This window comes from Mobula birostris, chromosome 2 (genome assembly GCF_030028105.1).
Source record: "Mobula birostris isolate sMobBir1 chromosome 2, sMobBir1.hap1, whole genome shotgun sequence".
Taxonomy (NCBI): domain Eukaryota; kingdom Metazoa; phylum Chordata; class Chondrichthyes; order Myliobatiformes; family Myliobatidae; genus Mobula; species Mobula birostris.
This window is the reverse complement of record NC_092371.1, coordinates 141,488,995-141,502,789: the sequence shown is the minus strand read 5'-3', so window position 1 is coordinate 141,502,789 and position 13,795 is coordinate 141,488,995. Positions and strand designations below refer to the sequence as shown.

The window sequence follows — 13,795 nt, the reverse complement described above, 5'->3', positions numbered from 1 at the left end:
AGAGAAATACTTCAGTCTTGTTCAGCTGTCACATTTTGGAACTCATGAAGTTGAACCTCTAATTCTGCATTTTGGTTTCAAGTTTCAAATGATGCAATAGATGTTCAGTCACAGTCACCCTTAATCTAAAATAGCAATTTTTGGGTTAAAAAAGTAAACCCACACTATATCAACTTCAAAACATTCATGATTATCTATTGTTGAAATTGCTTAAGTCTCAAGACCTGAAAATATTGTTAACCTTATTAAAGTAAAGGCAAAACACAGCCTTTATTGTTTACAAATGGAACGTTCTTTTTCGGTGGGCATATTTTTTCTTTTGTTTGTGCACAGTGCTCTCATGAATTTGAAGTTCTACAGGTATATTTGAATGTTATCGTATTGTTGAACCACCGATATAACACAGCTATTATAACATTACACTTGGGATATGATACCCTTCTAGTTTTCATAACAAATGGCTTACTCATTCATGTAATCTGCTGACCTCAATTTTAAGATGCTTTTTTTTAAGGAATGGGAAAGCAAGTAATTAATAAAGAATATTGTCAAAGAAAAGTACCTAATATAATTTCACCTTTCAGAATGAGGTCCAGGGCCCCGAGGGTCACAGCTTATCATGTATATACCAAAGACAAGTATGACAGGTGTTTCTGCCACCACCATCTTTTCAGGCTGTGAGGATCAAGAACCTCATTATATTTTGAGTCAAACTTTTTTCTTCCTCTCCCTTTTAATCCTTTTATCAATAACTTAGCATCCATGTCCTTGATGTATCACCCCTTTGCTACAGGAAAAAAGTTCCCACTATTCACTCTTTTGAGGTGCTCATAGTTCTAATTACCTCAATAAAGTCTCACTTTAGTTTCCTCTGTGCCAATGAAAACAACCATAAGTTATCCAAACTTTCCTCTTAAATTAAGTTTAGCTCTTATGTCAACATCTTGTTAAGTCGCCTCTACACACCTTCCAGAGCAATCAGATTTTTTAACTGTAATAGAGTCATCAGAACTAGCAACAACAAGATATATAGCGATAGCCCTAACTGGAGTTAACCACAGTTCTGACAAAATTTTGCTGCTCTTATATTTTATGTCCCCACAAATAAAATAAAGCATCCTCTATGCCTTTTGAATCACCCTTCTTACCTGTCTTGGTTTCTTTAAGGGTCTTTGTATGTACATTCCAAAGCCCTCCAAACCACTCAATAACCTACTGTGTATTCCTTACGTATCCACTCTTCTGTCCTCACTAGCTACAGTATATACAGATGATACCAAATTGCTAGTATACTGGAGAGTGGATACTAGGATACAACAGTATAATGATCAACTTGGAAAGCGATCAAGTGAATAACTAACGGAATTTAACTCACACAAGGGCAAAATTATGCATTTTAGCAAGTTAAACCAGACGAAGCCAAACACTGTGAATGGTGAGGCCTAGGGAGTGCTCTAGAATAGAGAGACTTAGAGGTACAACTACATACTTTCCTGAAAATGGCAACAAAGGCTGTGGCATTGAGTAGAGAGCTGGGAGGTCATGTTACAGTTGCACAAAAAGTTGGTTAAGATTGTATTTAGAGAATTTTGTACATTTCTGGTTTCTACTTTACAGGAAGGATACAATAGCATTAGAAAGAGTGCAGAAAATATTCAAAAGGATCTGGCCTGTACAGGAGAGAATGAGTTATAAAGGGAGATTGCTTTGGCTGGTATTTCCTTCACTGGAACTATCGACAGTGATATAGAAGTAGATAGTCACATTCTGTTTCCTACAGTAGGATGTTAGTTTGGATAAGAGGGGAAAATGTAAAGGGGGTCTTATGGGAAAGTTTTTGTCACAAAGAGTATATGGAAAGAGCTGCCAGAGGAGGTGTTAGAGACAACTACAAGTACAACATTAAAAAAAAACACATTTGCACAATACACAGATAGGAAAGATTTTGAGGGATGCAGCCAAACACAGGAAAGTAGAACAGGCATCTTGGTCACCATGAATGCATTGAATTGACAAACTTGTTTTGCTGCTGTATAACTATAAATTTATGAATCTATATGTCCATCTAGTCTAAAGATTTTCTTCTCACTGTCAGTCACAAGGCCAATTTTTGTACCAGACATTTCATGCCTGCTACCTTTCACTAAATCATTAATATATAGTAAAAAAACAATGGACTGAGTACCATGTCCTTTGGAACCTTGCTGGTAAAAGTCTTCCATCACAAAAATACCAGCCAACCATTACCTAGGTTTCCTGCCACTGAGGTAACTTTGGAGCTAATTTGCTAGTTTGCCTTGTGTTCCATACACTTCACCATTTTGCAACACTCCATATTGAACTTTAACACAAACTATCTGAAAATGTATGGAGACTGCATTAAATGCATTGTATCCATCAAGCCTTCTTGCTACTTCTAAACAAATTCAATTAGGTTGATCAAACATTATTTACCTTAACAAATTGATGACGACTGAACCTGATTAATCTCCTTTCTCAATGCAGGATGGGTGCCTGTAATTCATCCTTAACAATCTCCATTTATAATGTAATGTGAACTGATCAAGAAAAAATGCTACCAGCACTGTATCAAAACTTAAACTTTCCACACATGAATAATCTATTAAGAAATTTGAAAAGTGCCATTAGCTACACCATTATGGAAAACAAAAGTTTGTTTAATTATCATAAAGAGTGCAAATAGAAGATCAACACAAGGGGTGTTAACACCATATAACATTTTTAAAAAACTGATGGAGCTGCGAACAGAAGACAGTGGCATTATTGTTAGGAAACTGAAGACATTATATATGACTGGTATTCAGATAGTGAAGCCAACAAGTGCTTCTATTGGCTTTTGTAGGGACTATAGAATTGAAACATACAGTAGATCAACTGTCATATAAGCAGCTGGTTACAAGATATTAACGCTCATTTGACAACGCAAATCCTTCCTTAGCAAATTGCTGAATGTTTGCAAGCTGTATCATGGAAAGCTTTACAGTGTTATTGGTTCTGAACAAACAGTGGACTGTGGTTTCCAGTGACAATGCTAAGTGAAATATAGCTACAAATGGTTAACTAATCCTGAAAGTATTTTAAAATTATATGAACACATCTGCTTAATCCAATAGTTTAAGTAACAGGCCAGTTTAAATATAGAAGAGAGTTGTATTACTACAGCTGATGTACTATAAACCAAAACAAAAAAAAACTAATTCTGCATAAAAGATTAAACTGTATATTAAGTTTATATTTTACTTAAGGAATGCATCTCTTAATGTGCAATGGAGGTCCCTGACATCAGTAAAGGACTTAATTTAATATCAAATGCTGCATTAGATTTCCTTGTTTATAAGTATCCTGAATGGTTCATATTACTCTCTCCCTCTCTTTAGGAGTACCTGGTTAATAAATCTCCACATAATTCTGTGACTAAACAGCTAGTCAATTAGGAATCGTGTCAGCCTTATTTATGCAGAGAAGGAATAAATGCTTTGTTAAGTAATTTACAAGCCTTGTAAAAATGTTACCGTATTCATACTGTTATCAACCAACTTAAGGCAAACAAAAATCAGAAATATAACCACAAACAACCACTGAAATTGCATTAAAAATCATCTGTTTTTCATTTGCTCCTCTCATGTAGAATTGATATCAACTCATTGAAAGAGAAATAAATGATTCAAACTTCTATTCTTTTTATGTCAACCCAAAGAAGATTACACTTTAAAAAAACATTTGCATAACATACAGCAAGATATACTCATGATTTATGTTTATGTATGTTTATCATCTGGCTAAAACTAAAACTAATTCTATTTCTTTATTTTCACTACAAAAGGGCAACAGCTTGTTGCATAATACATTTATTACCTTGAAAAAAATCTAAAGTGCATTTAATTAATGAAGAAGTGGCACCAAGAACAAATATGAAGGTTTTGTGAAATTGCCAGCATCATTACTTATACCGTTTTAAAAAATGTATTACATGCTGAAATATTCTATTTACTGCTAGTTACACACGGAGTATTTCACTTCTCTAAGTATAAAATTATTAATAGAAAACAATTTTATAATCCCATCTGAAGTGTACATTTTTGTTTCTTGAAAAGAAAAAGAAAATTCAACTTGCATATTCAGCTAATATCTCAGCAATAATTCAATTTTTTTTCTCAAGATGAAGTAATCATTGCAAAATATTGATTTACATAGTAATTCACTCACCGATTGTTCATTTAAGTCCTGTGGGTCTTCCATGTGGGGGTTCCTTGGCTTCCTTTCTTTTTAGTTTGCAGAAGCTATTGCTGCCCCTCCAGATTAGAGTACAATTGCTGAAAGGAAACCAGACTGCATTTGCTTCTGTGTTTTACATACGACTTCATCTTAATCAAAACATTTGTAAGGGACATGAGCTTTTGAGCTGTTTTATTTTAGCAACAGAAAGGTGCCGCCTATTATTCTACTAATTGGTGTTGAGACATTTGAAATATAGTCACATTTCATAATATAACTACCCAAAATATGATCAGGGAGTAATTAGTCCGTAAATGCTTTAAAGTAGATAATGTGAGCAGTTCCAGTAAAGCCAGCATCCAAGCCAACTCCTGAGAAAATAACATTTGTTATGAAGTTTTTCAAATAGCCAGAAAAATACTCAATATGCATTTTGTGGCAATCCCTCTTAACTGCAGTCAGCCTGGTATTCCACCAAAAAGGGTCCTTATCCAATTACCAATGAACAATCCCTTCTCAGTGGCACAAAAAAATTCCTTCAGGATTATGTGAAATACACATAATGATAGAGAACAGGCTGTTTCTCCTAACGCGCAAAGTGATAGGCACTAACCTGGTTATGTCAAACTGATTAACTAAGCTGCTTGCTGAGCAATATAGGGAAATGATAGGAAGAGCAACCTCAAAAAATGTTCCCATTTAAAGTTGCTGACAGTTTCTTGCTGTATCATTTTATAAAACTGATAATATAATTTGATGGCCATCATTTACAACATTATCGAGGTCAGTGAGTAAAGAATTTTTGACTCACTTTTCCCCTGCTGTCCTAAAGTGTTCATTTGCAGGCTAATGGTTTCAAATGACAAAACTAACCCACTGTAACCATTGCAGGAGGTCAATTAGCAGCCATCAAGCTGCATTGACACTACATTTGTGATGAAAGGATGTCCAACAATGTAATTTTCTTTCATACATTTGCCTTCTTTCCTCCTTGTTCAAAATAATAATTTATTATAGGTAAACCTTCATGTGCATACTGTCCATTTAAACTACTTTGTGCAGCAACCTAATTCCATTAATATATCTGAATAGAAATGAGTAGTTCTTTGTTCTATGGCACTGCCTTTGCTGTGGCAATATCAGATATCAAAGACGGAAGCAGAGTGCAATCGCACTATCATCTACTTAGGCTTTCCTTTAATTACTTAAAAATGTTAATGAATAAACTTAATTTGAACAGCTGCTGGGTAAAGCATAAGTTCAAACCTCATAATATAATGCATGCATGTTTATTTAATTTTGGCACTATGACAGAAACAAGAGACAAAGTCAAATAGATTGAAAATAGTAATTCACTATGAAACAGTATGCAACACTGACTTCTTGTATTATTGACTTATTTATTAGGATCTGAGCATCATTGCCAAGGCCAACATTTATCCATCATCCATAATGCCCTTGAGAAAGTGGTAGTGAACTATCTTCTTGAACAGACACTGTTGTTCTGGTGAAAATACTCCCACAGTGCCATTCAGTAGTGAGTTCTGGGATTTACACCCAGTGCATGGAGTGAACTCAACTAGCTGAGCACTAACTTCTGTAATGGTGAAGACAGATCATCTATTTACCATGTCTGGCTGAACCCAGTAGTGAATGCTATAGCCTTGTTGGTATTCAGATGCTGCACCATGCTATTACTAAGGATACAAATTTCCTTGGAAGTTAGTAGTTTACTTGTCCATCACCATTCACTAGGCCTCAACTACACCTTTGCAGGAAAAAGGTTTGTGGAATAAATACAAATATTTGAATATAATCCATTCAATTCAAAACATTTTTTTAAAATTGAGATGCTTTTATTTAATTTTGCATGGAATAAGCATTCTGAACAATCTATTTTATAGTTTTACAATAAAAACCACATTTCTTTTATTCAAACCCTACTACAGACCACAGCACATAACCTGGAAAAGCAGACAGATTTATTACTGCATTGTCTGAGGTGCCATGTTTTTGACAAGTTGTTAAAGAGTGCTCATGTCTGTGCAGATTAAAATATTTCAAAGGAAATGAAGTTTCTTAAGAGCCTGGAGCAATAAAGCTGCCTCAAACAAAAGCAGAGAAAACAGATTTATCTAGTCATTCATAAATTATTGCTTCTCAGACCTTTCTCTGTGCAAATTAGTTATTGCATTTGCTCGCACAACAACTGGCAACTGCACTTTAGAGGTAATCTATTGACTGTAAAGTGCTTTGAGACATTAATAAAATGAGCCTGATATCAATGATATTCAATATATCATACTAACTGTTACTGTTATGGTATCTCCAATTACATTTTCTTCATTCAGCGTGCACCACATGTAAATTAATCTATTGATAGTACAAAAAAATCAGTACCTTTTTAAGTAAAATGCATTATTATATTTCTTTTATTCTCAAGATTCATTTGATTACGGAAGCAATACACTTTTACTTACATCACTCAGTTATGCACTAAATTACACCTTTAAAATGCTGTTAAAACCATTAGGGAAATATTTTTGATTTCTTATTTTTCCACTCTTATAAAATTTCACATATTTGAATATTTAATTGAATATATAATATATAATTATATAATTGATGGTGAAGTTAATGTAAATATATTCCGTTGCAGTAACTTTTGACATTTTGGGTATTGATTTACTTCCGATTTTCTGTGAGAGTTGCTAATTAACATCTCAGTTCAATTTATACCAACCAAGAAATTGGTTAGGGTGCAGTCCACGCTGGAAGTTGCTAAAGTAGGCAGATGATGACATTAATTCCACATGCAAATTTCACTTGATGGAAATGCTGCCAGATTTGGCCTTGGTGGTCCAGCTGATAGCATATGTTAAGCATACATGGGGAGCTTAGGCATGAAGTACTTCATTACTCATATTTTTTAAAGAATTCAATGGTTTTCTGCTTTCTTGGTGAGTGATAGGAAGGCGTGCTGATTGCTTAGTGTGTGGTGTTTACTAGTCATAGACACAGAGAGCCATATAGCGTGGAATCAGGTCCTTTGGTCCAACAGTCAATCCCATCGAAGCACGGCGCATGTACCTGTATTTGGTCCATATCCCCTGAAACTTATTTTATTCATCTACCTGTCCAAGTAACTATTAGATGTTTTTAATGTACCAGCCTCACAACTTCCTCTGGTAGCTCATTCCATAGACCAACCACCCTCTGGGTGAAAAAGTTGCTCCTCAAATTTATATTAAATCTTCCCCTCCCACTTTAAACTATGCCCTCTAGTACATGACTCCCTAGCTCTAGGAAAAAGACTAGGTGCATTCAATTTCTCTGGCAGGTGAAGATGTTGATCCTCAGACTTAGTCAAATCCCTCCCCTGTCATAAAACTTATTCCCTCAAGTTCTTGATTCCCTGGCCCTGGGAAAAAGATTGGGCACATTAACCCAAATTTACTATTTACAATGTTTCTAAAGTTATTGACCAGTGCTATGGCTGAGGGGTTAATTCCATCAAATATTACTGTTTATTGTACCTATGCCTGACATAGTTGGTTAGTCAACATTCCTCTAAAGATCCAAAATGACAAGGAAAATGAACAGATGGTTTACAACCAGCCAGAAGAATGAGGCAAAGGACTGGGTGGATAGACTTTAGCAGGTGACCCAGTCCACAAAATGTGCAGAGGGAGCTGTTCTCTTTTGCACACCTTATTGAGGAGCAATGTTTGCACTAGCTCCGCTTCATGGAGATACCTACCTACCATCTGCTTCATATACAATTTAACCGCAAAACCAGGTTAGTAATGCTTTGCAAGTTCTGAGGTAATTGTGACCATGAATTCCTTCAGTTTTGGGTCTTTCCAGGAGGGATTATCAGTCTAACTCTTAGAGAGTAATTGAGTCAATTTTGAGCAGGATTGAAATAGGCCTAATTTATGCATGTACAGTACATCAGGATTAAATTAAAGGTGTTATTTTCAGGTGTCAATGGATGGAGCACAGTCAATACTTGCTCATTGATTGAAATAAAAGATACAATGGATCTTAAAGGGGTCATTGTGCCAGGTTTCACATAGAATGGTGACAATGTTTTCATGCTCTTTTGATTGTAGACTAAGCTTCGGACCTCCTGTCATATTATTACCTAATATCTCATAACTTTCGTGTTGTCCAATAATGCCAGTGCAGGGGTGTAGTAGATAACTCTCCCACTACCCATCTAATTTTTGCTGCATCTGAACATCACTCCTAATATGTGACAGTCGGTGGCTGGGTGATCAGACTCCATTGAGCTTTCAAAATGTCAGCAGGCTTGCTGGAAAATATTTCAGAGCATTTTGATGAAACGTTAGCAATAATATATAATTAATTTAGCATGAGAGAATTCCTGCACAAGATAGTGGATTCTATCCAATAATTCTACAATTATTTCTTTCAGAAGTATGAATGTATTGTTGAATTTAACAAATACATTTGAATTACAAATAATCCTAGAATTTTAACATTTGCTATCCTTTTCTGAGGATGGAAATGCTCATGTTATGTTTATTATACAACCTAATTATAAGAATTCTCCTTCCAAGATATCTTGAAGACATAGATAGTTAGTTGCCAAAACAAATGGGAAATCCACCTCAATACATTTTTATTTATACAAAAGACACGGAAAGCTAAACTGAATGTCATTGTCATATAATAAGCTCGCAAACAAGAAACTCCGGCTTTACTATCTATACAGTTGGACGTTTTACTTTTTATTACGTGTTGGAACAGAAATAAAACTCTCTTCAGCTCATAGTGTCATCCTATTGTATTTAGGAATGGTCCTCTCCATTTCAAAACAAAACAGAGGACATCGTCATATAAACAACTTAGTGCCACAACAACTTCAGAAAAATTCATGTAAAACCTGTGGTAAGGATCTAACATTTTCAAATTATCTGAGTGTAGAAAAAACAATTTAGGAATATAACTAGAACACTCTTCTAATCTGAGTTGTGTCTAGGGAGAATAATTTGAATTATGTAGCGTTAGTGTGAAATACAAGCAATGTACATTGTGGCTATGTTTCCTGGAAATGAATTATGTACTACAATAAATAATATGGCTTCAGTGTAATTTTTCTGAAAGTATGTTGCAGACTGTGTGTTACGCATGTTCACTTGCAAACATATTTTATTGGAAAGGGAAAAATCTCTTAACTTGACACTTGTAGATATAAAGGATCCCAACAATTCAATGTCTTGTTTTAATTAATATTTTCCAGACCTTCCAGGAAAGCCTGGTTATAGTCAATCCCTCTATTTAAACTACCCATTAATTCTCAATTTTCTAAACAAATTTATGATCTGGATGAATGAACAATTGACTAGAAAATTTTGAATATTTGATGCATTTCATAGAATTACATTAAACAAAGGAAACTGTAATGCTTTATTTGGCCCAATACCAATTATGTAACCTAAAATTAAGACTCAATTCTACTGCAGGAGCTGTAGAAATGGACATAAAACCAAGAATCAAGAAATCTCAGGAGAAATTAAAAGTGAAGCACCAAATTATATTTCAATTGATAGATTCAAATTTCACAGTTACCCAAAATTTTACAAATAGTAAACCCAACAAGACCTGGAATGCTGCAGGAAAGTAAAATATGAAGAAGTAATCAAATGTACAGAAGGGAAATACAGAGTTGTAATAAATACACTAAGATAAAGAGTGATAAAGCAAAAGCATGCCCAGTAAAGCCAACTCCATATAATTCTATAATAGACAATAACAAAATACAGATATGCAAAACAAATTAATTTACACAGAGGAAAAAGAGGACAAACATCAACAGTAACAAAAAAATCTATATAAATGTCAAAGGATGGAGCATTGTAGATTGGGACAGCATGGTAGTGTAGTGGTTAGCACAGAGCTTTAAAGTACAGGTGAACCGGTTTCAATTCTCACCGCTGCCTGTAAGGAGTTTGTATGTTTTCCCCATGGCTGCGTGGGCTTCCTCCGGGTGCTCCATTTTCTTCCCACAGTCCAGTGACTTACCAGTTGGTAGGTTAATTAGTCATCGTAAATTGTCCCGTGATTAAGCTGGCATTAAATTGGGTGAAGGACTGGAAGGGCCTACTCTCCAGTGTATCTCAATAAACGAATAAAGATGTAATACAACTGAAGATTGGCAAGAGAAAAATTAATACACTTTAAGGCAATTAAACAAAAAATGGCTTTATGGTTTCCATTCTGGGCATTAGGAATAAATGAGGTAATTGTAGAAATAACTGCATCATTTTTCTAAGTTTTCTAGATCTTGAACTTTTTTCTTTGAATTGGAACATTCCTACTGGCATTACATTAATTATGGAAGATTGGAGGAAGGAGTAGCATTATGCATGGGTAAGCTTATCAGTCAATGGTCGTATTCACCCCTAAAATATTTGGTTTAGGATGAAACAACATGTGTGGAGTACAGCCCATGCAAGTATAAGCATTGACTTAAAGGCACATTTATTTATCCCTGATTAACTAAAGGATGATAAGACTCCATCAGCGTCACCTGTCAGGGAATTGAGTTTAGGAGTTTTTATTATGTTGCAGTTGTGTAAGTCATCAACGAGGCAACACTTGAAGTTCTGAGTACAGATTTGATCATTCTAATATAGAAAAGACATGTTTAAACTGGAAAAAGTGCAGAGAAGATTTATAAGGAGTTTGCCAGGACTAGAGGGCCTGAGTTATAGGGAGAGTTTAACCAGTCCAGGTCTTTATTTCATGAAGTGTAAGAGAATGAGTGGTAATGTTTAAAATTATGAGAGGCAGAGATAAGGTGGATGGTAACAGTCTTTTCTCCAGTGTAGGGGAGACCAAAACTAGGGGGCATAGATTTAGGGTGAGAGGGAAATGATTTGCAAAAGACCTGTGGGCCACTTTTTCATGCAGACGATAGTGAGTAGATGGATCGAGCTACTAGAAAAGGTGGTTGAAGCAGGTGATATAGTATCATTTATGAAACACTTCGTAGTACATGGAGAAGTGGGGCTTAGAGAGATATGGGTCAAATGCAGGAAATTGAGACTAGATGCATGAGCACAGTGGTCAGTTTGGATTTAATGGGCCAAAGGCCTGTATCTGTGCTATGTTGCTCTAAGACTGTAACTGTGATGAAGCCAATGGAATGTATTAACAGTAACAAAAATAATGAACTACTTGATCAAACAGAGAGTTCAGCAAGGGTTTATAAAGAGTAGATCAGGTCTGATAGAGCTAGTTGCAACACACACAAAATGCTGGAGGAAGTCAGCAAGTCAGTCAGCATCCATGGCAGTCAACATTTCGGGCTGAGACGCTTCATCAGTCAAGATTTCCAGCACCTGTAGAATCTTCTGTGTTTCTGATTAAGCTAGTTGACTGTTTTGAGGAAATCAGTGCTTGGCAGATACGGAAATATGAATGCTGTCCATACAGACTCTCAGACATTCTGCAGTAAAAATCCAATCATATCATCATTATGTCTGTCCTGATTTCTGTATCTTTTCACTCCTTCAAGGAATATGGACAGTACTGGCACAGATAGCATTATAGGGAGTTCCTAAGTTACTGATACTTTTTTCATGAGGTATTATTGATTTTTTTGCAAATTTACAAAGAAATAAGGCTTTGATTCTGTTGGTTATCCAGTTTCTCATAAATACCATTCCTGAAGGAGATACCTATTGTGAATTCATCTCAATAACCGATGTGGTAATGTCTGATAGGATAGTGAAGTTTGTCCTCTCTGTAGGAACAGGACTTTGTCTCCACAACTGTGGTATAGTAGTCAGACAATACTACCACAGCCAAATGCATCCACGACACGTAGTACAGTGAACAGCAGGTCAATTGTTTTTCCTTCATGTTGTTTCTCTTATCCCCTGCCACCCTTGACTTGAAGCCATACCCTTCAATTACTCTGTCCTTGTAGCCAGGAGGAGAATATAGATATTTTGGCTCAACAAATATTCAGCCAGATATTTTCTTGCCCATGTTTGACCTGACCAGATTCACCAGATTCATAAGGTTCAGAGTGAATGTTAAAGACTCCCAGAGTAACTCCCTTCCATTACATCACTATATGTACATCATTATCCCATCACTTTTGGTAGATCTGTCCTGTTGGTAGAATAAGAAATACTTGGAAATGGTAATGGAGTTGAAAGACATCAGCTAAAAAAAGGTCTGACTCCATCAACTTTTCTAACTTAATGTGCTATCGCAACTTCCCTGCATTAGTGAGATGAACCTTGCAAGGTCAACTGAGCTTTGTCGTGACCAAATCTAATGTCTAAATTGATGCGTAGTGGTTTATCCAGTTCCATTCTTATCAGACCAAAAGGTATCTACAAATTGCAGTTGGGTGGCTTGCTAAGTCTTTCAAAGCACAGAGCTCAGCCACACTCTCAAGCCCTATAGAACTGCAATTAAAGACAAGACAGAGTCAGGAAGGCATTATGGACATTTTGGATTTTTAATGAAAACTCAATAATTCATGGTCACAATTACTGATATTGCTTTTTACTTCAGATTTATTTGATTAACTGGATTTAGTTACCCTACTTGCCATGGTGGAATTATAATCTATGTCTCTGGATATTCAGCTGTGGGTAAGCTGTCAATAATTAAAATCATTGCACGTTTCTATTCACAAAATACACGTGATACTAATCAGAGTTTTCCTGTCTGCTAACAACACTTTTCAAAGTCAATTATTTTTGTCATCATTCTGAGGAAAGAAATAAGGGTGTAGAAGGTCATCCTTGGTCACTTGTCATTTGAATATATATACTGTACAACCTGGTGACATGCCGGAGTTTATGAGACCTGCCTCCAAAACTGAAATCAATGGAACTGATCCTTGGAGGTGGGGGAATACATATTGCTATCAACAGGCAAGAATGAATATCAACTAGACCTCAGATTATATTCAGAAAAGATGCTCTTTTTACATAAAACTTGCATTTGTTTTTCTCTTCCTGTCCCATACATTCACACCCACCGTGGTAATGTTCACTTTCATCCCTTGAGCAATGAGGTAATATAAATCATTTCATTCTCATTACCCAAGCACAGAGACAGGTTTTCTCTCCTGTGATATCACCTGGCCACTTTCACTTCCACTAAAGCTTTTACTTAAATAAACAGGATATAAGTTACTTATAAAAAAGGTACTGTATGAGATGACATGCCGTTTTGTACTTCCTTTGAGCAGTAAGGGAGTCCAAGTAATTTCAGACTCACTACCTGCTTTGACAAAGCCATGCTGTTGATCTCTGATTTGACCCTGCCAGAGGTAATGGGTCAGAGGTTCAGAGAGTCTGTAGGGATGTTGCAGTTATTCAAGGAAGCTTTCAGCACATCCTGGATTTCTCTTCTACGTCCATCTGGTAATATCCTCTGAAACAGAGCTCAGAAGGCAGTGTCTGTTTAGGGAGCCTGGTGTCACAACACTGTTAAGAGCAGAAAGTGGACATTCATGGACAATACTAACATCGTCTGCAAAATGTATCGCTAGTACTCTTGT

At 35.8% G+C, this 13,795-nt stretch overlaps 1 protein-coding gene across 10 annotated transcripts in view; it reads right to left on the bottom strand.

Moving 5' to 3' along the window:
• eya4 (EYA transcriptional coactivator and phosphatase 4) overlaps positions 1–13,795 on the bottom strand; it is a 454,812-nt gene that overhangs the window by 423,338 nt on the left and 17,679 nt on the right. For all 10 annotated transcript variants that reach the window (XM_072249790.1, XM_072249815.1, XM_072249809.1 and 7 more), the window contains exon 2: positions 4,228–4,334. In XM_072249790.1, the coding sequence (XP_072105891.1) occupies positions 4,228–4,260 (33 nt within the window). In that variant the 5' untranslated portion in view covers positions 4,261–4,334. The remainder of the gene's footprint in view (positions 1–4,227; positions 4,335–13,795) is intronic.